Raw genomic sequence first — 27088 nt, 5'->3', positions numbered from 1 at the left:
GGTGGTACAGAAATGTAATAAACCACAATTTGTACTTTTTGTTTACTGAAGTCAAGGTGCTTCCTAGAAGGCTGCACTAGCAAGCGCAGGAGGTGTGGATGTCAGGGGACTCATGCCAGGGGTGAGTGAGGGATGGGTGTGAGGGGGCTCCACACTGGGAGGGGGCATGGGGGTTTATGCCTGTGTCTGTGGGGTCACAGGTGATGCCGGGGGGGGGCATGTGTAGAGGGTTGAGTCTCGAGTGTGACAGTGGGGGTTTGTATCAGGTGGGGGGTTTGTATTGGGTGTGGGTGTCTGGAAGCCGGTGTCTGGAGTGGGGGGAGGTGAGTGTCTATGGATGGAGGTTCAGGGTGGAGTTGGGGGGTTTGGAGAACAGTTGCAGGAGCTCATGCCTGGGTCTGCATGGTGAGTGCTCAGGGAGGTGATGCCTGGGGGTGATGCCTGGGGGTGATGCCTGGGGGTGGCCAGGTGCCGGGGTGGCCAGGAGCCCTCCCTCCATAAAATCCCATGAATTATCACTCCTATACTGGGGCTCTCACCCCATGCCCCTACCCCATATATCAAGCCCCTGAGGCCCCACCCCAGACATTACCCCCCTGAACCCCCACTGTGCAGACCTAGGCATGAGCTCCCAATACAAAGGCCAAGGCACAAAGCCCCCCAAACCAGCCTGGAGCCCCCAAACAAGCTCCCCCCCAGAGCCCCACTCTCGGCATGAGCCCCCACCCCAGACCCCCATCCCTAGCACAAGCCTCCATCCAGCAGACCCAGGCATGAGCTCCTTTTGAAACCGCTGTTCCCAGCCAGGGCCCCCCACCTCCAGACCCTCACCCCAGGCACATTCGTTTACCACACTGGCAGTAGAATTTCTTCTTGGGCAAACAGCTACATCTGGTCACTACGTCACCTGGTGCAAGCAAGCAGATGGGGTGCTGGCTAGAGTGCAGTGACATCCACCTATTCTGTATGCAAGCTGTACATTTAAAAGATGCATACATTGTTTGTGGATAAGAAATAATAGACTGCTGTTGCAGTCATATGTGCATCCCAGTGGGCTCCTGCCCTTTGTCGCTTGCCACACATGTGCTGGTCCCTTTGCCCAAGGCGTGCTGTGGTTTGAAAAGGGCCCGGTACTATGGCTGAAAATTGATTTCCCAGTTTGTGTTCAGGTCGACCATAACTCACGAACCACCATAGGTTTTGCCACTGATATCACAGGTTTTGTTAGGAAAGTTTTAAAGACATGTCCTTGGTGCCCCCCTCCTGCCTGCCTCCCCCCCACCCCAAAGTATTGCATCATGGATATAAGTAAGTGTACCAGCTGGTGTGGGGAATCTGGTGTTTGTCAACGCTGGAGTTGAAAGAACAGATTTCCCCACGTTTAGAGCATTTCTACATTTTACGTGTCCTCTAGAGTGTACAGTGGCTATGAAAATTGGCAGGCGGAAAGTCTGGGGGCAGGGAAGTTGGGCACAAAGGGTGGTCAGAAGAAGTCTGTGGTGGGCAGCAATAGACTATGGCAGTTGGAGTTCCCGGCTTCCTAGTCCTTTCCAGTGCCTGGCTACCAGTATGCCAACAATGACAGGAGGACGCATCAGCTTCGTCACTTGCTGGTCCCTTTGCCCAAGGCACATTGTGCTTTGAAAGGGGGCTGGTGTTATGGTTGGAAAACTGATTTTGTGTGTTCAGTTTAACCATAACTCATGAACCACCGTATGTTTTGCCACCAATGTAGTTCTTGCCCAATGCAAGAACAAAAGCAGTCTAGTGAATACCCAGCACACCAAAGAGACCTGTGGCACCTTAAAGCCTAACATATACCACATCTTATGCTTTTATGGGCCGGAGTCCATGATGCAACATCTATACCTGACAGTGGCCTGTGGCGCATGAAACCTTATGCTACAATGCATTTGCTAGGCGTTACAGCACACAGGACACCAATGTTTTTGCTGTGACAGACTAACATGGGTACCCCTCTGCAAATAACACAGGCCACACTTACAAGTTAAATAACATCCTCGTTTATTTGTTTAAGGCGTTTTAACCCTGCTTTTCAGCCAGCAAGGCTCCCATATAAATAAAAATAAGTGTCACTAGAACTCAAATTCAGGTTTCCCCTCCGTTCCATTTGTTTCTGAATTGCCAGTGCTCAAGTATGAACACCTACATATTCTGAAATGTATATTTTTGTCATCACAACTTGCAGCCAGAATCCAAAAATGTGCTAGATTCTAGGTCCTCGCTGGTTTTTAAAATGTGGGAACCTGAACTGTGGATTCTCCATTCTTTTGGGAAACCAAACTTCAGGGAGAAGCATAGATCACAGTTACAATACCATCTCCACGTGAGAGACCGGTTGGTGGAAAGGCAAACCCCCCTAAAAAGGAGAACGTTGCTTAGAGCCAAGACCTGTTTGGACTGCAGAGCATGCCGATGGCTTTTTTAAAAAAGTGTCTGAATTATTGTTTAGATAAATATACCCTCCCCGCCTGTGGAATTCAGCGCTCCCAACTGTTCATCTGGCTCGAACTTCTTGACAGTAGCACAGCGCACGCTGCAGACGGAAAGCTGCAGTTGGAATTCTGAAGGAGGCAGGCTTCAGTGGGAGGTTTATGAACAGTGTGCTGCAGCACTAAACCTACCATCGCCAGATGGCTTCAGCTGTATCAATTACTGTTTATTAAAAAAGAGAGAGAAACCCACACACAAAAATTGATAAATGAAGTGTTAGCTTGCCGAGACGAGAAGCAACACCCAACACATTGCCGCTCTTCAAGGTCTTTCACGCCAACGGTTTCAAAACGCAGAAGCGGCCCAGCGGGGGCCTCGATCCAGCTCCAGCCATGAGCAGCTAGTCACAACATAACTGGCTGCTCTGGACAAAGGGGCACATCTCCGCAGGCCGAGAAAGTTTCTCTGGATGCCTGCCCAGCCTGCTCAGCGGGGATCCAAGGAGAACAACGGGGATGGGAACAAGCATGAAGATGTACATCTAGTCCCACGCGTTGCTCTCTCTTGCTGATCAGAGCAAGTGGCCACACTGGCGTTCTGTAGTCTTACAGGCACAATTCAAAGTGCTTGGTCGGAACCTACAATAGCACAACCCAACCTTACCCAAACTGTTGCCCTCCTGATGTTTAGGAACTTCAGTTCCCATCAGCCCCAGCAAGCATGGACAATGGGCAGGAATGCAGGGAGTTGTAATCCAAAACATCTGAAGGGAACCCAGCTGAGGAAGGCAGGCACAGCCTTTACTCACCTGGGCGACTGCCTCCTTCCACTCCGAACTCTAAGCTTTGCCAAGAGCATTTTCTGAGCAGGGCTCCCTGAAATTTGAGGGCACCCAGAGAAATGTTCTCAGTGCCTGTTTTCCAGCCTGGGGCTTCTCTTCCTCCAGAGCTCTAAAAAAAAGTCTAAGAGGGAGCCACTTCTGGAAGCAATGCAAGAGATGTTGTGGCCAGGAACAATCAGCGTGGGGCTCTTTCAGAGGCTGATTGAGAAAAAAAATATGAGTGTATGAATCACACGTTGCTAAAATTTTAACCTCTTTAAGAACAAGGCAGGGACATACATGCCAAGGCTAGGAAACCTCCAGCCCAAGTGGCCTCCCCTCTGCCACCCACACAGCAATTAGGCTTTTGAAAAACTTCCACTGTTGCCAGTGGAGGTTTTTATTTAAAGATGAACTGCTACACAGGGTGGCATGTCTGGGGGAGGGAAGGGCTGACCTCCCCTCCCTGTGCACTGCGATCCACCCCTTCCCCCCAACAAATCACCCCTGTGCAGCGGTGAGGCTTTTTGAAAGAGTGCATGACCACCAAAGGAGGCTTTTTGAAAGAGTGCATGACCAACAAAGGAGGCTTTTTGAAAGAGTGCATGACCAACAAAGGAGGCTTTTTAAAAGCCTAATTGCAGGCCAGGAGGAGAGGGGGGATTTCCTGGGTGGGGTAGAATGTGAGTGAGAGCACATGGGTGCATATGCATATGAAAAAGACGGGGTGACAATGCCCACTTGTTGCAGAGGGCCCACCCACCTCTGGCATGCAGCCCCCAGATGGTTCCCCAAAAGGGAATGTGGTCCTCAGGCTGAAAAAATTCCCTACCCTGGTTCTGTCCATGCAATGTCTTGAAATGAGCACTTGGCATCTCTCCCTGCATTGAGTTCTTTAGGATTGCTTCCACCCACACGTACCTGAGATCATTGTCCGAAGCCCTTCCTCGGGTGCCCCCGCCAACTGAAGCGTGGTGGGTGAGGACATGAAAGGCTCTTTCTTAATTGTGAAAACTTTCTAAAAAAATTTCCCAGGATTTTTAAAAAAGCTTTAAAGGGTCTAGAACGCTGGAAGTGTTATGACCAATTTGCACAGGTTGACCATTTCTGCGGTTTTATTCTCTGCTATTATAGCGTGGTATTCTCTGCTATGTTTGACACTGTAATTTGTATTTTATGGACTTAGATGGTTTTCAATATGTTTAGTAGCCTCTGTAAGCCACCCAAAGACGTCTGGTTGTGGGTGGTGCCATAAAAATACTGTTAATAAATAAAAAGATGGAGTTTGGTGCAAGGCACTCTCTCCAATATTATATTTTCCTATTTGCATCTTGGAAATGCTTGCAGGAAAGAAGGCAAGAAATGTCTCAAGTCCCAGGTCGCTTGTATTTTTAAAGCGGTTGGAACTCAAGAATTAGAGGCCTGCACATTTTGAAAAGCATGTTCGCACAATGGATCATTCTGACATTAGAAAAGTGCCTCTAAAGAAGTGCTGGTGCTGCATCCCTGAGAGCCCTGGCTCCACTACAAACTTCTCATAGGGTTGTGGCAAGGATCAAACAAGGCCAAGAACTACAGAGCATGCTGTTTGTTGAACCGCTGCATAGCTATGAATAGTGCACTACCCCACCACAGTATTACCAAAAACATGAGTGATATTAGTGGCAAACGGAACATCTGTCCACATGCAAATTCCAGCTCGTTCTACACGTATGAAAGTCAGGCTCAAACTTAAATAAAACCATCTCAAATTCTGTGAAAACTCACGAGATGAAGGGGATGCGTGGGAAGAGCTTGTTTTTGCACAAAGTGAAGATCCTGTTTTTGACAAAAGGCACCAGCCTTTAAACCTCCTTCTCCTGCGGTTCATTAATAGGCGTATATCCAAGCAGGTCTAATGCCGTGAGGGGCGTTCCACGAAGCTCAATGCATGCGGGGGCTTCCCCATTCTTTACCGCAGTGGTAGGGAATGTGCGGCCCTCCAGATGTTGCTGGAACACAACTCCCAACAGCCCTAGCCAGCACAGCCAAAGGTGAAGGATGATGCGAGTCGCAGTCCAACAACATCTGGAGGGCCACACATCCCCAATCCCTGCTCAACAATGAGCAAAGAAACTACTCAGTCCTCGGTCCTTGCCAGCCTAAAATGGTGCCTCTGCAAAAGAAATAAAGCTGCTGAAGTTCAAATGGTGTTGCAAAAGGTTGAGTATGAGCCATGCCAGGAACCTGCTACCTGCTCACCAGGCAGGGCTTGTCTGGGAACTGAGGGGAAGCCCCTCCCCTTGGCAGGGATTTTTGCTGTCAACCAGGAGCAGGCACTTCCCAGATGGAAAGACTGTCCCACCCTACAACCACTGGAAAAACACTCACTTCCTACTGCATGCACAGAGGATGGATCACACCCCATCATGGCAGGGGACGTTCTTGCATATACGGCGCTCCACACATGCATCTGTGTGTTGGATATGCAGCTTCACACCTGTACCCACTGTGACATTCCAACTTAGAAGTCCCAATCCGTTCATCCCTTTTTGCTCTCGTTTCACTGCCTCAATCTTTAGAAACAAAGCAGACTATATAAACCTAAATACAGCCAATCCGCTTGCTTGGGGGAATCTCCCAAAGCCGCCAAGAACAGCCATTCTGGGCCTTCTCTTCCCTTGGAGGAAAGAAAAGGTCACACACACAAGTCCCAGAACAGATTACCTTTTCTGCCTGTGTGCCTTTGGCTCCCCTGGGAAGGAGATTGCCAAAACCAGCCTCGCTTTCCAGTCAAGCGCCTCCCTGAAGAAAAGGCAGGGCTGGTGATGTCAAGGCCCGTTTAACTTCTTGCAAGTTTGTCTGCATCCTCCAAGCAGAAGCTGAGACAAGAGACTCCCTGAGCAGTTATAGCTGTTCCTGCAAACCCAATGGGGATGAAATCTTTGTCAAGTAACAGCAAACCTTTTGGTAAACAACACAGCTCCTTCCTTGGAATAATTAAGCCAGCCTTCTTGCTCATACCTAGAGACACAGACACGACGCGATTGACACTGGCAAACCTTTCTGTTATTAAAAAACAATCAAAATGCTGCTTAAACCAGAAAAATCAGGCTTATCGGTGTCTTGCATAACATCAGCTGCATAAGAAAGGATAGAAAGTGCCTAATAGGTTCAGAAAAAGAGACAAGTTTTTTGGCAGAATTAAGGATCGCCGTGGTGGGTCAAAGTAGAGTTTCACTCTGTTTTTAGGAGAATCAAGAAGCAAGGTGATGTCTACTTTGTTTGTCCCTGCTATCTGGTAGTCAGAGGTATACTGCCCCTTGCCATGTGGGTTCCATTTTGATATTGTAAGCTGCCTTGAGGAGACTACAGACTTGAAAGGTGGGTAGGAAATGCATTAAATAAATAAAGTGATCCACACAAATAGCCATTTATAGGCCGACCTGCCATGAACTGGTGTAATCCAGTAGTTCCCAATCTTGGGTCCCCAGATGTTGTTGGACTACAGCTCCCATCACCCCCAGCCAGCATGGCCAATAGTTGATGGGAGCTGTAGTCCAACATCTGGGACCCGGGGTTGGGAACCACTGGCTAATCCTTCCTTAAAATTCAAGCAGGGGAAAGGCTACTTGTGGAACAACCAGTGAGGTCCAGCGGGAACAATATTTTAGTTGGCTATTGCAGCCTGGATTCAAAAGACACTGACCCAGTTCACACAAGCAAACAACCCATGGTTAACAAACCATGGGCTGTTTGTGAGCATGAGCATGCTGTCTCCTGCCCGCTCACCTGCTTCCGCTTTCCAGATCGCAAAACAACCCAGGTATGTTTCTGGGTTGTTGTCATGATGTGCGAACCCAGAGTTTTACCCCAACAAACCATGGGTGACATTTGGGTTAAAACTCTGGGTTGTTTAACCCTAATCTACCAGAGTGCCAGGTTCACATGTCACAACAACAACCCAGGTATTGGGTATGCATGGGTTGTTTTGCGATCCAAAGAGAAAGTAGGAGCAGGCAGGAGGCTATACACTCACAAACAACTCATGGTGTGTTTGGGTTGCTTGCTCATGAAAACAGGATCGTTCCTGCATGAACACGCCAATACTTGGGTATTGGGTTGTTTAACACAGGGTTCTGGGTTGTTTAATTCTGGGTTGTTTAACCCAGAAATTGGCGTTACATACAAACCATGTTATCTTGACTGTAGTCTTCCTGGTAAGCCAGTCATACGCTATCAGGACTGCTTTGGACGTTTTTTTATTCAGAGGAACCGTAAAACCCACACCTGAGTCAACATCACCTCTGTTCTCTGTCATGCACCAGCTTCTCTGCTGAGACAGGCTGAACACAACATTCTGATCATACTAAGCATTTAGACTGTTCTAAGTGTTCCATGTACATGATCTCTGTAATCCTTACAAACAACCGCGTGGGCCATGTCAGTATTGCCCCCAAATTGCACACAGTAGGGGCGGGTGGCAGAGAGGGAAAAAAGCTGGGATATAGAATAGTAGTTTGTCTAAGAGCCACCCTGTAAGCTTATGGCTGAGGTGAGGATTTTTACTCAAGACTTTCAGACCTGCAGCCCACATCCATTGCCCCAAGAGCAGGCAACCTGGTACCCTCCAGATATGTGGGACAACTTCTATCAGCCCCAGCCAGCAAGACAAATGGTCAGGGATTTATATGAGTTATAGTCCAAAACATCTGGAGAGCACCAGATTACCTACCCTTGTATGCTGTTCCGCTTTGTTAGGATAATCTTACTCCCATTTACAGTTCTTTGCTGGTTCCATCCCACATTCAAAGTAAGATGCTCTTTCTTACACTTAAATCATTACCTGCTCTTGCTTCTCTTCTCCCTTTCTCGCTATTCTCCAACTCAATCTCTCCATGCTTCCAAGACTGTTCTGACTGTTAATATGTGCTTCACTTGCTTGTTTATCTCCTTTCTATCTTGCTTCCCTTTACAGTTGGAACTCTCTAACTTCTCCCCTTGTGTCATGGCACTTTTTCAAGAATGTTTGCAAAATTTGGCCTTCCCCTACTGACAGCAAGCTTTCCATCCCAAAATCAGCAAGAATTTACTATTTACATTTATGGCACATTAAAAAAAAAAAGTATTTCAACTTACTCCTTTGTCTTTTTTAGTGTTTAACATATTGTGTTTTGCTAGATCAGCCTTATATTGAACAATTTGCCAGATCACCATAGGTGGTCAGGAATTCCATGAAGGTGAGTGGGCTGGTGGTACAGGGACAACTCTCTCCATCTCTCCTCTGCCAGACCACTAGGTTTCAGTGCTGGCTGTGGAGGAAAACAAGCCTGACCCTCAGCAATGTCCCCCTTCTGCAAGTCTGCTTTGTAGAAAGCCATTTTTTTTTACTAGCCTGCTAAGAGACAAGCAGTGAATATGAACTTGAGCACACTCCGGGAGAGAGCGCAGGACAGGAAGGCCTGGCGTGCTATGGTCCATGGGGTCACAAAGAGTCGGACACGACTGAACGACTGAACAACAACAACAAAGGGACAAGCAACTTGCATTTCCATGCTGGCTGCAGGGAACAGGATTTGTCCTCCTTGGTGGCCAACATGGAAACACAGGATAGGAGGAGGAAGAATATTATACACTACATCAGACTGTGTATAGGGAAACGCACAGCTTTAGCCAGCTAGGACACCAGTTCTTGCTTCATAAACAACCAAACAGCCCCCAACTTCTCTTCCTAAGCTGCAGAATGGGAGTCCCAAATGCCTACTTCACAAGGGGTGTATAAAATATTTTGTGCATTTAAATGTGTTGGTCCTTCCATTGTGCTCATGCAGAGTTGCAATGCGTTCCCTCAACGCAAGACAAGCATAGCCACTGGAAGAGTTTATTAGAATTGACAGCAGGCACACACCACATCGCCTAAACACCAAAGGAACAAATGCAAGTCAGCGTAACACTTCCCTGATCACCCACCTCCCTCAATGGGGAGGGAGCAGCTCCATTTACAGGGGACTCTGCCATTATCAGCCCCACAGTAGATTGCTTCTGTACATTGCCAGAACCCCTTGCTAAAAAGGGATCCCAAGTACATGGCTGAGGAAGACCTTGTCCTGACATGCTAGAGAATTTCTGCCACTCAGGGCTAGTGGGGCCACCGATTGGTGTGACTGCCTATTACGGCAGCTTAAAATCAAAACAGTTCCACCCATATTAAAAATCCTGTTTATCTAGACTTGGAAGTATTAAAATACTGAGCTTAGCACACACCCTTTTTCAAATCACCACCCCACTACCCAGTTTTATAAAGGAAGCCAGGGAGCTCAAGTCGCTTTTAGCTTAGCACCATGCAAGGTCAGAAAGTAGCACCTACTTTATGAACTCAGGAGGATGAGAAAGCCAAAAAGAAAGAGAGAGAGGGGACAGCTCTCTCTCAGGGAGCGAGTGCTACTAGAATTGGAGCCAGAATGGGGCCACTGAGAAACAAGAGAGGTATCAACGTCCTCGGGAGAACCCCAAAGCTTGCAGAAGTAAACCCCCCCAAACCTTTAATGTACAAAACCCAACGGGGAAACCTGCACAAAACAGCCCAATGAGGACCGAGCATGCTCAGTAGCCGCAGAATGTTGTATATATGAAATGGGGGAGGGGGGACAGGCAGAGGAGCGGAATGCTCTACTTGGAGAAAATGGATGGAACCCTGAAGAGGAGCACTCCTATTAGGAGGCGAAAAGCCACTGCAACCTCTCACTGCGGGTCCCTTTTGTTGTTCCACCCAACCTCAACACTGAGAAGCCTAAGCAGCATCAGGCATAGAACTTCCTTCTGTGGATCCATCCAACCCATTCATTCATCTCCCCACTTCCCCCAGTGCCAAACCTGTGAATCTTCTATTTATCTGCAGGAAAAATTGAGACGACAGGGCTGTTTTCCATATAACTCATGCTGCGATACTAGTGTGGGACTCTGCCATGCCACATTATGCCTTTCCTTCTGAGAACCTCTCCTAAAGCTTGGAGCTAGAGCAGGGCCAATGTGCCTCGGACACCTTTCTTGGTGCCCACAAAGGTGACCTACCTCTCCCACTTAATTTATTTTAAACACATTTTCTTACCAGGAGCTGGAATTGTCATGAGATGCGTTTCTATTGGTGTTGAAAACTGTAAGTTCAAAGGAGTTGTTTAGTATGTTGGGACTTAGACCCCATGTCTGCCTTGTACGCAAGTGTTTTGTGCAGGTTATTTATTCTTTGCCATACCTCCCACGACAGCCATTTTGTGGTGGTGCCCAGGACAGTTCCTCACATTTTCAAATGTGCCCGTGACCCAAAGAGGTTGCCTACCCCAAGCTAAAGTGAAGATGGTCTCAGACCAACACTCCATGCCTAGTTTTCTGTTTTGGGCAAGGTGAGAAGAGAGAGTTTCGCCAGGAAGGGCAGCTCTCAGAACTAGCTCTTACTGAAATACTGACATATCTCAGGGACAGCTGCTATGATTCCTCAGCTGCAAAAACAAACAAAGATCAGCATCAATAAAGCAGACACATAAAACCAAATCTGAACTGAAGAAAGGGTCTTTTAAAAAAAGGAAAGCCACGAAGACAAGACAGAACAACACACAGTACAAAAGAGTAATTATATTTCAAAAAAAGAAAAAGAAAAGAAAAGCTTTACCAGCTATTTTGGAACTTCTTTCCTGTAAAAGAAAACTGGCTTAGAAAGAACAGAACCAGACCTTCTACAAACCAGCAGATTGGGTACAAACACTCAATAAGAATCATTTTAGCAACTCAGGACAAGAAACCTTTGACACAGTGTTCATGAACAATAAAATTTCTTTTTTAAAAAACAAAAAGGGTCAGAGGGTGTGAAGGGATCACAGGAGTTAAGAGGAAATGAAATTAAAGCAGGAAAAAGAGGTACCAGAAGAACAAAATTCCCACGATATCTAAACAAGTAACCATTGTTCTTGGGCAGCGATTTCCATCACGAATTCACCAGCAGTCCCTGAAAACTTATAATGGCTGCCTCCATCATAACCACGTCTTCCAGAGAGCGCATCCTCAAGCAGACCTCTCTTCACTTTGAAGAAGTTGCTGTTTTGTGAGAGGGATTCGCTTTTTGTTTTTTTCCACAATTCACATACAAGTGCTTCCAAGAGAGACCGATCACCTCATCACAGCTGGATGGCAAATGCAGGGTTGCCAGGGTGGCCAGAAGGTCTCTCCCTCTCAAAAGTCTCTCAATACAAATCCCACCAATGCTCCTGGTAGTGGGCTTCATTTTATCAAGGCAAACTCTCAATTTCCCCCACTCTCCCATATAGGGCCTATCTCATTTCTGAAGCGAAACGGAGCGTCCTCTTTGCTCCAAGCATGCCCAACTTCTCATTCTCTGCTGTCAGACGCAGATGCCATTTGCTGTCTCTCTCTTTTTGCCTTAAATTCCATTTATCATTGTTGGGATCTGTTGTCTTGGGCCGGCGCCTGGCCAACCCCCTTAAGTTCTTGACTCAGCCAAGTCAAAGGGAAATACACAGACAATGCAGCCACAGGGATATAGTAGGTTGAACAGCCCCTTTACCCAAAGTCCACCCCTCCCCCATTTGCCCCCAAGTTTACTCGGTGCTGTTTTTTGTTTTGTTTTAAAAGTCTGCATGTCCCAAAGCAGTCCTTTCCCCCACCCCCGCCCCCCTACAACAGAGTAAAAAGCGCCACAGGTTGCATTGTCTACCTGGTGGTCAAGGTTGGAGAAGCAACTGCTTCCGTCGCTACTTCCATTAAAAAAAATACACACACACACACACCGGGTTGTGCGATGGGGTCCAGCCTTAGGACTGCTTCAGCCGCTTGCGTGGGGGTCCCAGAAAGGGGCACTGCGCAGAGGCCAATGAACGATACGCCTCAGCCACCAAATGAGGGTGAGACACGACCATCGACTTCCAGCCTGAAGTCTCCATAACATCAGAAGCATGGCTGAAAACAAATCACCAAGAACCCAAGATTACCAGTTTGGAAAGGTGCATGAGAAGCAACAGTGAACAGCTCAACACACCAAAGGAAGGAACTGGCTTTGGGGATTTTGCAACCACTTTTATAACTCATTTAAATATCTCACCATCTGCCTACAAATTTACAGCTGTTTTGTAAGTACTCTTAAACAGTTCAATGAGAACAAGCTGATGTCACCTTGGCCTAAGACAGAGATGGGGAACCTGTGGCCCTCCAGATGTTTTGGGCCACAATTCCCATGATCCTTCAGTATTGGCTAGGGCTGATGAGAGTTGTAGGCCAAAACATCTGGAGGGTCAGAAGTTGTCCATCCCTGGAGAATCAAAGCTGTTTCGGAGGTTATGTTTTCCCACTTGCACCCACTCAGATCTACATGACCCTCATTTCAGACATAAAGGCTGTTTCTATCTTTTCCCCTCCTTTGCCCTTGTCTCTAGAACTCAAGCTGTTATAAAAGAAGCCTCCAAATCATCCCAGAGAAGAGATGCCTTGCACTGGCTATTTATTGCTGGTATTGTGCTCCAGCTTGACATCCCTCTGCTCCTGTAGGGTTTGCTTTCAAGGTTCCCAGCTTATTTCCCAGGGGATGCTTGAGAGAGAACGAACATGAATGCAACTACCACAGTCCTTCTTGGCAGAAATAGGTGCTTCTAAAAGGTGCTTCTCTCCATACTACTTCTTAAGGAATATGCAAAAGCCAGCCACAATGTCTTTACAGCACAAGGGCAAAACAGAGGAGCAGCTGCAGTTTACTCTCCACTGAAGTAGAGGTACAAGTTAATAGGGGAACAAAGTGCTGATGTTTTGAAAAGGAAAGTGCAGGTGCTCCCAAAACAGGGGAGGTGGGATCTTCTTTGGTGGACCAGTCATAAAGAGTACTAGGACACAATCCACAGTCAGCGCAACACAATGGAACTTCGCATCCAAGGATTCTACTTGCCAGATTTCCCTGTGCTCTGGGGCAAAAAAGGAAAACCTACTTACTAGTTTATGAAGTCAACTGCCTGAGTTTTTAGCTGATCAGCACTGTGTAGATCAGCCAAGATTAGGATCTCCGCTGCATTTTCTACAGACAGGTTGCTGCACAAAGCATCCTCACACATCACCTTCAAGCGTTCCAGAGCATACTGCAAAAACAAACAAAGGGATGTTGAAATGAGGTTGACCAGAAAGAGGACAACTGCAAAGGGGCTACACTGTTGAGGGAAAGTCCCCCACAGCCAGGTGGGTTTTTTTATTATTATTATTATTAAATTATTATTATTAAATTTATTAATCGCCCATCTGGCTGGTCACCCAGCCATTCTGGGCAATGTACAACATACAATAAAACAGTTTAAAACAATAAAATTCTACAGTAAAAACATTTTCTAAAATACCCTAACCCACCCCAAATGCCTGCCTGAACAACCACGTTTTTAATGCACAGCGGAAGCTCATTAAAGAGGGGGCATGGTGGAGTTCCCTAGGGAGGGAGTTCCGCAGAGTGGGGGCCACCACAGAAAAGGCCCTCTCCCTCGTCCCCACCAGTCTAGCTGTCCTGGCTGATGGGACAGACAGAAGGCCATCCGAGGCTGATCTTGTTAAGCGGCCTGTCTGGTGCTGCTGCAGGCGCTCCTTAAGATAGGCTGGGCCAGAACAATATAGGGTTTTAAAGGTCAAAACCAACACCTTGAATTTGGCCCGGAAAACAACTGGTAACCAGTGCAACTCCTTCAGCACTGGAGTGATGTGATCTCGCCGGCAACTGCCTTTAATCAGGCAAGCCGCTGCGTTCTGTACCAGCTGCAGCTTCTGAACCGTCTTCAAGGGTAACCCCACGTAGAGTGCATTACAGTAGTCTAAACGAGAGGAGACCAGGGCATGTACTACCAATGGGAGCAGATGGTCAGGAAGGAAGGGGCGCAGCCGCCGTATCAGATGGAGTTGATACGGACCTGGTCTTTCAAGGGTAGCCGTACCCCATTCAACACCAGGTCAACATCCCCCAGCCTCCTCCTGTCTCCCACCGAAAGTACCTCGGTCTTGTCAGGGTTCAGCTTCAGCTTATTGCTCCCCATCCAGCCACTCACCGTCTCCAGACATTTGGACAGGGATTCTATGGCCAAACTCACTACACAGAAGCATGTAGGGGGAGGGGGAAGAAGAGGGATGCATATTCTGGGCATATTTTTAATCATATGGCACAGAAAAACATTTTTTCACTTGTGGCTCCTGCACCATTTTTTTTTTTTAAATCCTATGACATCTCTACGCTGGTAGATAAAAAATATGCTCCAAATATGGTTGGAAAAAACATTCCAAGTTCTTCACAACGCTTCTGCAACAATAACACAATGTCAAGACAATACATGCAAAGGACAGTAGGTTGGATCTGGACTTGGTCATGCTCAGAGTAGTCCAACTAAAAATCAGTGGGACTTAATTTAGTCATGACCAAGATTAAAATCCCATTGATTTCAGTGGGTCTATTCTAGCATGACTGGCTGGGGGATGCTGGGAGTTGCAGGACTTATTTCTGTCTAAACATGCATTGGACTGCACCCTAAGTCTCGATCCAGCCCATTCTCCCCCACCCCATATTATACAGTCGAAATATTCTGAGTCACAGAATTTAAGACTCACTACACAGAAGCATGCAGAGGGAGGGGGAAGAAGAGGGATGCATATTCTGGGCATCTGTCAGTGTTCCTCACAAAGGGATAGAATAGACTTACTAAACAAACACTAAAACCTCCAAGGCCTTCTGCTGGGGAGAAAATTTTTTTTCTGAAACGTCTCTATGGTCTTCCTCTATCACCCCTGGGTTTTTTTGCCAAAATATTCAAAATATGTGCCAAGCCTGAATCACTGAAGCCACATTATGCAAAGTTATAACAGCTAATCTGCATAATTTATCCTATTTGCAGAACTTTGGAGGTTTGGGCACAAGGAACAGACAGGCCCAATAAAGCAGCCCATATGTGCAGCTGGACCAAAGGTCAGCGTATTCGGGTCCTTCGGGGACCACAGCATCCTTTCCCATCCTCCTCAATAACACTTTTGAAAGACGAAGCCTACGCCTCTAATCGCATCTTCACCCAAGAGCCCAATGGCAGGTCTCCAGGGTTTCGAATATGCACTGTGTTTTGTTTATAGCATAATTACGTATTTTTCCCAAGAGACTGGAGGAAAGATAGAACAAGCTGTTCCCAAGCCTCTTGGGCAAATATTAAGAGGTTTTATGTGCTACCATAAAAGGTTTTGGTTTCTGTGTTTAAAAAGACACCCGGGGATGTTTAGAGGAAAGAGCTACATAAAAAGTCCCAATTCTTCACCCCAAACAATTACCCACACACAAGTTTACTGCCCAATCAATGGTTGGGCAATTACTGCTGTTGAGTGGGCTTTAAAATTCACTTGCCACCAAACCAGACCCAAAAGCCAAAATGGGCTTTTGCTGTGCAAGTGGAGAGACCCACTTGGCTTCTACTAGGTGGCGGGGAAAAGACAGTGTATTGGGGAGAGATGCGCAACACAATTTGCATGGTGACAAATTTCTAACAAAACACACAAAAACAAGAAGTTTTCTTCTGCAGTGTTCCATCTGAAATTCACTATCGCTTTTCTTCCCAAATCACACGGGCTTTTAGACTGTTTATTCTGCTGACAATTTGGACCAAATTTCTAGAAGCTCATCCCCTTCAGCTCTGTTTTTTTTCCCAGTCTGCACCCTGCCCCTACTTCTGGCTTCACGTCTACGGCCTACACAGAACGTGCCCAAGACAGACTTCTGAATCCTGAGTACTTTTGTCTATTTGGCCAGAACTTCCTAGCAGTCAAACCTTTAAAAAAAATCCCAGGATCCTAGCAGATGCTGAAATATTATATCCTTACACTCAGCTATTTGCAATTTTTCATATTGGAGTAAAACAACCATCTCTGTGGAGCAAAGGTTAAATAGCAGGTGATGTGCCTGAGAAGCGTTAAGGGCCTTCATTTAAATTTTCCACCTGTCAGTTATATCCTTCAGATTCCACTTTTGGGGATGGGGCTTATGAGACAACAAAAGAAAACCAAAGAAGTGGACCCCAATTGCTGACCTTCTACCCATCCTGTCTTTCCCAGCAAGGGTGAGAGGGGAGGGCAATAGGACAGGAAGGGGGCGTTTCTGTGGTCCCATCCCAATGGGGGCCCAGATATGGTGGGATATTTTCTCTTCTAGTATCTGAATTCTCCTTTGAAAGAAGAAGAGGAGGAGGAGGCTGGCCTATTTGTACTCATGGAACCCTAGGGTTCCATGAGTACAAAGAGCATTCCATATTCCGGTTTGGTGCCAGATACTAAGAATCAGATTTCAACCCCCTACTCCAACAACATGCCAAAGGAGAGGGATGGTCGTCTAGTGGTCCATGGGTCACATAGGGCATCTGGACTCTCCTAGCACCCTGCTTCCCCTTCCCCGATACCAAATGGGAATGCACAGTGCTCCACTGCTTCTTACCCCTTAGAAGGCACCCCTGTTGCTTCCTGATGGGTGAGGTACCTGTGAGGTAAGAAGGGGCACACACTTCGCAAATCCAATGATATAAGGGGTGGCAGGAGCTGAGAGTGTTGGCGTAGCTTCCTTAACTTGCAGGTACCTCTCTCCTCAGGAAGTCAGAGGTCTCCTCAGAGGCCTTTGCAATGAGGCAGTGTCCTCTCACTTCACAGAGAGAGGGGTGCCCTATCACTTTTCATTAAGTTGCTGCTGGTCCAGGAGACGGCACTAACATGCCAGAGAAGCAGAGACTGCTTTTGACAAAGCAGTCTGTGCTCTCTGTGAAAGGAGAGGGCTCCCCAGAGGGAGGACTCTGAAGCAGCCTCTCAGCTCCCAATGGGGCAGCACCTGTCAGGAAGTTGTGTTCATCTCTCTCAGTCCTCCTTCCTGTCTTGCCAGTGAACTTCCTAAGGTTGAGCCAAGCAACTGGGAGGAGGGCAGGAAGGCAACAACGACTTCATGGCTGACACAGTCACCAGACATCTTGGTGGGGGAGGGGGGATTTGGCCCTCTCCTGACTCAAGCCCCCGGCAATCCCTGCCATATGACGAAAGCTAGAAGGGCTCAGAAAACCTATCACGGTATGTCCCAAGAACAACGAATTAATTTAGTAAGACACCAAAAATGGTTTTACCCCAGAAAGTCATAACACATGCTCGGGGCGGGTGGTGGTGGTGGTGAAAATTCTCCTTCAATTTAAAACATATGTATCTGTCAATGCAAAAGGCCCTTGGTACGTAATGTGAAAAGCAAACATTCTAGCGTAACAAGTATCCGTGTTGGTTTTCTCTCTCTTTTAAGAGAAAAAGTGGTCAAGGGCTGGTCTGCCATGCTCCTTGTGTACCTTGTCAGCAGCTGCAAGCAAATCGTCAGCCATTTTGTCAAGGTTAGGCGCCTTCCCCGTGTAAATGAAACACATCATTTCTTTAAAAACTTCAGGCTCCACGTCGTTGATTTCAACTCGATTCTGCACCAGAGAGGAGATTAAGTTTATTCTACTGACACTCAAACAACAGACCAAACTGTCCCTCTTTTGCCCCAAATCTCTCTTTTCAGACTAGGTGTAATTATCTGGAAAGTGCTTAAATATTTCGCAGAGAACATGCAGGGCACAGAACAATTTCACTCTCAACTACCTTTTCCAGCTACAGAAGATGCTACATTGAAACTTCCCCTTAACTCTGTTTTTCCATCATTTCAGACAGTAACGGAAGAATCCGGTATTTGCTGTTACATAAACATCATCTTAAATAGCACAACAGTGCTTTCCCAATTAACCTCTAGCATTGCATATATGCCCATTTTTGCCCACTTGCTGCCTTTACAAGGGTTTATTCAGATTTCTCTTCTTGCCCAATCCAAAAAGTTCAGGATGGGTTATAAATACACCCATCTCTCAATCTTATCTTCCCCACAAGCTTGCAAGGTAGAAATGGCTGGAACACCGTAGCCCTATGCAGGTGTTCACCTGCTCACGTGTAGGGCTGAAGTGGAGAGGGGGATGTGGGCACAAACATAGGCCCCATCCCCAACATGCCTAGCTGCCAGTCAGACCTTCATATGTTGAACACAAAGGTCTGAAAAGAGCTCTGTAAGTATGCTCAGCTGAAAGGGCTTACAGAACTCCTGTGATCGGAAACATACAAAGCTATCTCCAGCAGCCGGGCATGTGGGGACATTGGGTTTACATGCACATTCACATCCCCCTCCCCACTTTAGCCCTACATGTGAGAAGGCGAATGCCTGCATAGGGCTTGCGACTTGGACCAAAGACACCAACCAATAAGCTTCACAGCTGAACAGAGATTTGAATCTCAGGGTTGCATCCAGTGCTCTGGCTCCTTGAAACAGAGAAACTGAAAATCAACTGCTCAACTACAGCAACATTGTTTTCATGAGCAGTGTTAGTTCCCTAGCCACTCTTCCGGTCAAGACCTAATGGCCCAAGATGCTGTTCACAGTGTCAGCTTTCTTCTTCTTTGGTCCCAGAGCAAGATGTCTTGTCAGCCTGGATACATTAACAGCAGTACCTTTTATTTCTGCTTTGAGCCTCTCTGCCTGAGCAAACCATTTGTGGGTGGAGGTCAAACTTCCGCAGTACTTCTAAGCTTCTTGCTGGGTCAATCAAGAATGGTTTTGCCTCCTCAACATCTCTCCATCTGTAGACCAGCAAACAGCTCTTCATCATGACTAGAAAGCTGTCTCCTCCATTCACTTACCTTTTTACTCTCTTCCATCTCATGTTCAAACATAGCGCTGAAAACCGGAGAACGTGCTGTTGCCGTAGGCAGAGTGGGGAGAAGGGAAAAAGAACACACAAACATGATTAAAAAGATACGAAGAGATAACCTTCCTCTCCAGAGAGGAACTGACACATACAATCAGTACCTCCAAATATGTGCACTGATATAAAAGGGACATGTCAAAAGCAAATACAACATTCATGAGAGAAATATATCAAATGTCTTCCCAAAGGCATAAGTACACTAAACTAAACCAGTTTAAAACTAGCTTCCCCATCCCATCTACCCCCCCTGCACCCCAAAGCAAGAGAGGATCTGGAAAATGCAGTTTAGCAAGTGTGCAGACCATTCACCTATTAGGTGATCCAGTGTTACCTCCCACTGCAGTGCTGGGGGGCTCCCTTGCCAGGAACCCACAGCAGTTAAACCAGCTTGCCACAGGGTACACAGGACTGTGTGCACTCTGTCCTAAAAATTTTTTAAAAACACAAGCCACACGCATTCTGCTCACAGACAATCTAAATTCTACATCAAGAAAAGCTGAATCCTCCAATCCATATAAATTATGGAAGCTGAACAAATTTTACAGTCTTGCATAATTCATTCTGGTTTTGCTAGCCATGGACAGAGCATCAAAATCTGCCTCCAACAACTGGACATCTTTTTAAGCAATCCATCTGACTTCTGGAATTTCAGCGGGCATTGGCTGCACACTTTCAAGTATATATTTGTAGCCATAAGAGCTAGAGACTCGCGTCTCAAAAAACAAACAAACCCTGAAAGCTGAATTCCGTCACTAACAACACAACCCTGGGCTCAGCAGCATACATATGGCCTAGACAACCTCTTGCAAAGCAGCGTTTACAATTTCATTTGCACCTTTTCCCTCTGTATCCTTAACTATCAGCCTTTCTTTCTAAGGTTTCCTGAGACGCAACCCCATGGCTCTTGGTCTTTCACCTGGGGTCAGAGCTTCCCATCTTTTGGAACTGTTATTTGGAGCCCCTTAAAAGAGAGAGGCGATCTGCAAGAGACTCATCGAGGCACTCGGCTTGCCACTGAACTGTTCATCTGCCATCCTGCCATGCCTGGTGTCCACATCGGTACCGACCTGCTAATATGGCTTTGTGGGCCTGGAACTCCTGGCCTGCCACACACAGGCAGCAGTCAGTGAAGCGAGAGTTTTCCCAGAGGCCTCCCAACTCATCAGCCAAGCGGCATTCGGGTACCTTCACCATGTTCATGGAGTTTTGGCCGGAGATATTGACAGAGTCCTGCACTACACTCACCTGCAAGGAAGAACAGTGGGTCAACACCTCTACAAAAGTAGAGGGAGTAGTAGCAGCAGTGAACCTACAAGGACAAAGCAAACCAGCAACAAATCCCACAGATCTTCTCGGGTAGCGATGCAGACCTTTTTGCGAGGAAGACACAGCAATGCAGAGGGAAAGAAATGTGTTTCCCCAGCCCCGCACCCCAGCTCAGCTGCTGCGGGCACCCACAGGCGCGGATGGAATTGGAAGTTCATGTAAGTTTACCCCGCCGGGATAAAAGGCAGGACCAGCCACCCCTACAGATTAACCCCTGAAATCCAAGCCATCATGTGCTGCAGGCAAGGGGCAGATATGTCACCAAAAAATGTCTACTGAGTTTTATATAGGAAATCTGTCAAGCCACATACTGCAAAACCTCTCAGTGGGTGAATACAGATGACCACTGGGGTATGGATAAATACCTGGGAACCCAGATGTCCCTGGCCAAATCCTCTACTCCCTCAGATTTGTCATCAGATGGGGAACATGGGCAGGAGGGTGCTCTTGCACTCATGTCCCACTTGTGGGTTCCTGGTCAACAGTTGGTTGGCCACTGTGTGAACAGAATGCTGGACTAGATGGACCCTGGGTCTGATCCAGCATGGTTCTTATGTTGTTATGTAGATGTGTAGTAAAATTATCCTGACCACTTGGCAGGGTGTTACAGACCACCTTCCCAAGTGTTTATTGACATACTGCAGCAAGTTAACACCATTAAGTGGTCATCTGTATTCACCCAGCGGCACTGGCCATATGCCTTCCTGATCCCACATATAGCTATTTATCAATCCCTAAGCCTAAGCAAAACCAGGCTCCAAATCTTCTGGCAATGCAATCTCACATTACCTAGTGCAGGGTTCACAAACTTCCCCAGGCGAAATTAAGAGCTCATTCAGAGGTGATTTGTTTATCCACAGAGATAAGAATATCGCTGCTGGATCAGACCCAAGGTAACTTTAGTCCATCAGCCGGTTTCCCATAGTGGTCAACTGTATGCCTCTGGGAAGCCCACAAGCCAGGTATGAATGGCAATAATTCTCCCCTGTTGTCACTCCTCAGCAAATGAGCATTCAGAGGCATTCTGCCTTCGGACATGGCGGTTCTATACAGCCATTGTGACTAGTAGCCATGGACAGACTTATCCCCCATGAATGTACTGAATCCCCTTCTAAAGTTATCTAAGCTAGCGGCCCAATCCAAAATGGATTATGACCCAGAAAACCCAGTATAAGAATTGGAGGATTGAAATAATTCCTGTTGGATTTATTTTCAAGGCTACACTGAAACCGTCGCTCAGAAATCCACTGCTTTAGGGGACTTTACCAGGCATTGTTTAATATAAGTATAAAGAAAAAAAAAAGAAAAGTTTAGGGAGCAATATAGCCAAAATTAAGCACTCACATCCCAGTGATTCAATGGAAGATTTATGCATGTCCTGTAATCTCTCCCATCAAAATTGACAGGACTTCAAAGTGTGTGACTTTGGCTGGGTTGTGCCCAGTACCCTCTGGAGTCAAAAGGGGGTTAAAAATACCCTGCTTTTTATTAAACGAAAGCTGAGATCCTAAGGATGCTGCAGTCTCTGCTGAATACTGCAATGCAACCCAGCTTCTGCCTCCTTGACACAGCAACCGCCTCACTCTGGAGACTGATGCCTCACGATCCCAACACAACCTAGTTGGCAGGCAGGCCCACAGGCACTGGCCAGAGAAACAAGGACTGTGAAAGTAAATGTGGATGCCTGTCTCATATGATCATGCCCAAATGTGACCGTTTGTCAGCCTATGTTGATGCAGGTGACAGAAAAGAGTCACAGCAGAACTTATGTGAAATTTTGAGAGTCAGACAAACCCCCTTCCTCAGCAGTATCTGAACTTTAAAGCAAACAGAAGCCCCCACAACAGTCTCTCAATTCACCAAATGTTATCACGTCTTTAGAAAGAGAAAAAGGGGAAAAAAACTCCAAACATCATTCCTGCTAAATGGAAACACAGCTGTAGGCAACCTGTGGCCATGGAGAAAAAAAAAACATTTGCTGAGCATATTGCACATCCCACCTAAATGGCAAGAAAATCTCAGCATCAGCGAAAACCGGCACAAGTTTTTTTTTTATCTATGTGCACCACTTCTGGCTTCCTGGATTCATAAGTTTTTGTCAGAGAAAAGCTTAAGATGAGCCCATCTATTCCAAGATTGAATCAAAGACACATGGGGGACAGAAAGGCTACTTTGCCTGACTACTTTAGCAAATGTGGTCCACACACCTGTTTCCCCAACTCCTCCAGCCACAGGATGCCGCAAGCAAGCGCATAAGGAGCTTGCACAACAATAGTTTCAGACAACACAAGCAAGAGAGATGAGCCATGCCCTACAGATGGAGAGAAAAAAACCCATCCAATTTTTTTTTAAACCGCCAGGGCGAACAAGGGGTTGGACCTATGATAGATGCTGAGACGGCAGAAGCATCTTTATGAATATCCTTCCAGACAAAATGAAGATTTCGAATTTCTTCTCTCCTTACCTCACAGAAGAGAGTGAGCTTGTCATCTGGAAGGAGTCCATTGGCCTCATCCAAGAGGAAATCTCTTCTAATAAACTTCTTGAATCCCCAGTCTTTGCCTTGCACAAACCGATAGGCTCGCTGACTCTCTGGAAACACACAAAAGGCAAGATTCTTTTTTTTCCTTTTTTTTAAAGAAAATCCAAGACACGCACAACCTGGGCTCTTGTTTCCTCCCTGCTTAGGTATGGTAAGTAAATACAAGTACCCAAGCACCAACTATCCATACCCATTGCTTTTGTTTCTTCTCCTTTTGCATTCAGGATGGAGAACTTGAACTTGGCTCGGACTTCACTCTTTGGACAGCTGACCAGTAAGAGGTAGAGTGAAAGATAATCTTTACTCTCTTCATCCAAGCCCTTTGGGTTCACACGCAAACACCTGCAGAAACAGAAAAACCCTTTTCATCTTCTCTATACAATCTTTCACCCAGATCCAGTCAATCTAACCTGCTGGCAGAAACAAGTTTCCACATACAGATCTGTTGTACTGGGTACACAAAGGTTTGCATTGCCAGGGGACAACAGGCCGCATCCTGCAATGAGGTAATAATGCATGAGGCTGCTCCACAGAGATCCCAAAGAGAAAAGGATTGCTGGGTTTTAACATTTTTCTCCCCTATATGGGATCTGTCCCTCCCACATCCCCTGTTTTTCTGGGGCATCAGGGACCAACCCAGCTATAGGCAGAATACTGGGTAGGATAGAGCTGCACCAAATTTCTCTTCCTTGGGATTTCTCACTGGGTATTACTCAACCTCAGGATTCTCTGACTTCCACCTTGTGGGGGTCAGGAAAAAGGCTGCCCTCAGTTCAGACTGACTAGTTCCCATAAATTTGTTTCATTCCTCCGCAGCATGTAACTTGGCTTGCTTGCTTGAGCCTTGGGGAGTTATTGCTCTTGTGCTGGGCCTGTGGCTTTTTATTTTTGCTTGCAACACATTGCGGCTTGGATTGCATGGGCTGATGGTCCTGTCTTGCTGCCAGCCATCAGACAAGATGATGTTTTGGTCTCTTGAAACTGATTTCTCAGCTACATTTTGGGTATGGGTGAGGAAGATTATATCGGGAGACAAGAAAACTGCTATGACGCTGACGCAAAGTATCCTGATATATGCCACATCGACATCTCCCCTTTCTACTGAAGCGTAAGGCATGCACAAACAGTTCCTTTCCTTAGCCATTCTGAAAACAACCCTATGAGTCAAATCACTATTATGACATTTTGCAGAAGGCAGTACTGAGGCGGAGCATTAGCAACCTGCCCAAGGCTTCCCAGTGAATTTTAAACCAAGGTTCAAGCACCACATACTATCAATTAATGTGTCTCTTGCTGCTCCTGACTGCAGACTGTGGCCAGGTGTTTCTTGTGTAGTGGTCCTTACCATTTCAATTTGTCATTCGCTCCCGATGAAAATGTCGAACTTTTGATGACCTCACCCATTTCCTCCCGGCAAAAGCTGAAGTTGTTGATGGTCCACATGTAGGAAAATTTGACCACTTTAATCTTTAAAAGAAAAGGAAAGAAGAATAGCAGCCAGCAATTCATGTACACAGTTATAAAGAAAAAGATAGCTGAAAGGCAGAATCTCCAAGAATCCCACTAATGTTACTACTAATCAGAAATCTGAGGATGGGGGGTGGAGAATACCTTTCATCCACATTAGGGAACGATGAAGAGTTATGATACCTTGAAAACTTTGCCATCCTCTTGAAATGTGATATGTACGCCAAGAGGGACTGATCTGTGCAAACCAAAGGCATTCCACAGCACTTCTATGTTTATCCCTCTCACACAGAAGCAAGGAGGAGCATTTAGCTTGCAATTCATGGGCTCTTAATCAATGAAGAGACTCCCATGGCTATTAACAGGTATACACTCCCTGCAGTGACTCACCTAAGGAGACATCTGAGAATCTACTGCAGTATTTACATCAAAGAAAGTTTGCTGCCAATGGATTTTCTTGTTTTTGTTGTGTTTTATGGATGCTTAGATTCTCAGGATTCAACTGCTGGATTCCACAATGGAGGCCTACTCCCTTGAGACTGTGGTGTTCAAAATCAACAGCGAGCACCTTTCTTGAATATAACACCCATGACAGAGAGTGGCAGTGTTGCAGGCTGCTCACCAAAACATCAGACTCCCTTTCTCCAAAGGTTTGTAGGAGTCTGAACCTTGAGCACCTCCTCTGGAAGGAGTGCCAACACCTTATGATATTTAGGGTGGCTTTTAATGGCTGGCGTTAAGCAGTTAAGGGGAAATGTCAATGTATCTGTGGATGCAGGGCACGATACAGCCAAAATGCTGCAGTTTGGGCCCCAATGATTTCAAAGGGAGAGTTAATGTGCTTAACTTTCCCCCCACTGGTCTAGCTTTGGATTGTGCACAAGGAATTTGAGGGCTGGTCCACTGGGCTGATGCACTAACCATCCCAAGGATGGCTTGGGTAAAAAAAAAAAAAATACGAAGAATAGAGGGGCCACTTTTCACACTCTGTGAAAATTTGGACCATATGGATTTCCAGAGATACTGCAAATAATAGCACCTGCGCCACAGGGGCTGGAGATCTGGATCCCTAGCGGGACTGGAAGGACCTTAGCAGAGCAGCCAGAATAGGACAGGCTGATGTCCATCCCTGGGGAGCTGGGCAGGAGCACCACAGGAGTCTGGGAATCCCATACTTTTACACATTACATTCATCGCTACCAAAGCTGGCAGGACTTGACTGTCAAGGTTTTAGCAATTGAATTCAGTTATTTAGAAAGCATCACATAATGCCCACAACATTTGTTTGGGGCCATGGCAATTCGAACAGGGGACACTGAATGCCAGCTGGTATTACAATCACTATCAGACATTCTTTGTCCCTCGATAAGGCAATGCTAGAAGGATTCCACACTGCAGACTTACTTGAGTGTAACACCAGCTCTCTGCAACAGGTCCACTTGACATCTCTGCCGGAGGAGGAGGACTCGGTACCCTTGACATCGCCAGTGTGGAGGTCAGACAGGATTTCACAGGTTAGTTAAAAAAACAATCTGGGTGTGCAATCTTCACCCTGATTGAAGAAGAGGGAAGGGGAAGGGTTAAAACAAAAATATCCAGTAATTCTGTTAGGTTTCATCTGCACAGCAAGATTCTGAAATTACTTTTGTAGTGCTTTTTTTTTTTTTTTTAATTGCCTGATCACCTGCTCCGCTCTGTGCTCTTTTGCCCAAGGCACGTTTTATTCTGCCTGTATTATGCTAGGTTAAAGAGTTACTCCTAAAGAAATACTGACAGGGTCTCGACAAGTGTTCACCAGGGCGGGAAAATTTTTTTTGCAATTCTTAAGCACCTCGGATTTTCGCATTTCTGGCACTTTACACTCCTGCTGCTGCTTATTTCTATACCACACTGAATTTGTGGAAGAGGCTTTACAATATTTACAGTAATAGTACCATTGTGGGTAACTTCTGTGGGGAAAAAAATCTCTTTTATAGTTGAGGATTTTAGAACTGATATATAGAGATTTATGAAGGCCACACAAGGAAGTCCACAGCAGAGATGGGGTTTGAATCCAGGTCAGCACTCTGCAAGAGAAAGAACCTAAGAAGAGCCCTACTGGATCAGGCCAAAGGCCTACTAGTCCCACATTCTGTTCACACCGTGGCCAACCAGATGCCTCTGGGAAACCCACAAGCCGGACACGCGCCCAATCATAGCTTGTGTTCTCCAGCAATTGGTATTCAGGGGAGAACTATGTCTGATACAAAGAGTACGCAACTATACAAACAAGAGTCAAGCACCTGATGGAAAATATGCACGTGGGTAAGTGCAACATGTTTGTGGGTCCACAGAAGTAGAAGGAGAGGAGGGAGAAATAAGGTGATAGCCAAGGGATAGCCTGGAGGTGGGTGCAAAGTCTGCCCTCGTTCTGTGTACATATGATAACTGTAATGGCTTTGTCACATAGTCCCAGTTTTTCAGATACAGGTTGACATATAGCATTGCCACCATAAAAAGAACCTGGTCTCGATCAACCATCACAAAGACTTATGAGACTACCAGCAGCAGCCCAGTAAAGTGCCAACTTGCTGGAGCGGGGGGAGCCTTGGGCAAATGGGATGAAATCCTATGAGGGCTCCCCCAGGCTCCCAAAACACACTCAGCCCACACTGCAGCCTGCTTTAGGTATCATGTAAATCATCTGTAACA

General features: G+C 46.4%; 1 protein-coding gene across 6 annotated transcripts in view; it reads right to left on the bottom strand.

Moving 5' to 3' along the window:
* Window positions 1-733: 733 nt before the first annotated feature.
* The window catches only part of SPOP (speckle type BTB/POZ protein), a 59949-nt gene continuing 33594 nt past the window's right edge, over window positions 734-27088 (bottom strand). For 5 of the 6 annotated variants that reach the window (XM_084804795.1, XM_084804796.1, XM_084804798.1 and 2 more), the window contains 9 exons: window positions 25802-25949; window positions 24276-24397; window positions 23121-23272; window positions 22853-22980; window positions 20130-20307; window positions 18995-19050; window positions 17620-17742; window positions 13241-13383; window positions 735-12220 (listed from right to left, as the gene is read on the bottom strand). In XM_084804795.1, the coding sequence (XP_084660921.1) occupies window positions 12076-12220; window positions 13241-13383; window positions 17620-17742; window positions 18995-19050; window positions 20130-20307; window positions 22853-22980; window positions 23121-23272; window positions 24276-24397; window positions 25802-25879 (1125 nt within the window). In that variant the 5' untranslated portion in view covers window positions 25880-25949 and the 3' untranslated portion in view covers window positions 735-12075. Of the gene's footprint in view, window positions 12221-13240; window positions 13384-17619; window positions 17743-18994; window positions 19051-20129; window positions 20308-22852; window positions 22981-23120; window positions 23273-24275; window positions 24398-25801; window positions 25950-27088 lie in introns of all 6 variants that reach the window. The other variant, XM_084804799.1, reaches the window with a different exon arrangement.

The sequence above is a fragment of the Heloderma suspectum genome, chromosome 6 (assembly GCF_057233095.1).
Source record: "Heloderma suspectum isolate Gila_16-S chromosome 6, 16-S_ref, whole genome shotgun sequence".
Taxonomy (NCBI): Eukaryota; Metazoa; Chordata; class Lepidosauria; order Squamata; family Helodermatidae; genus Heloderma; species Heloderma suspectum.
The sequence above is the reverse complement of the archived record's forward strand: the minus strand, read 5'-3'. Positions and strand labels throughout refer to the sequence as shown.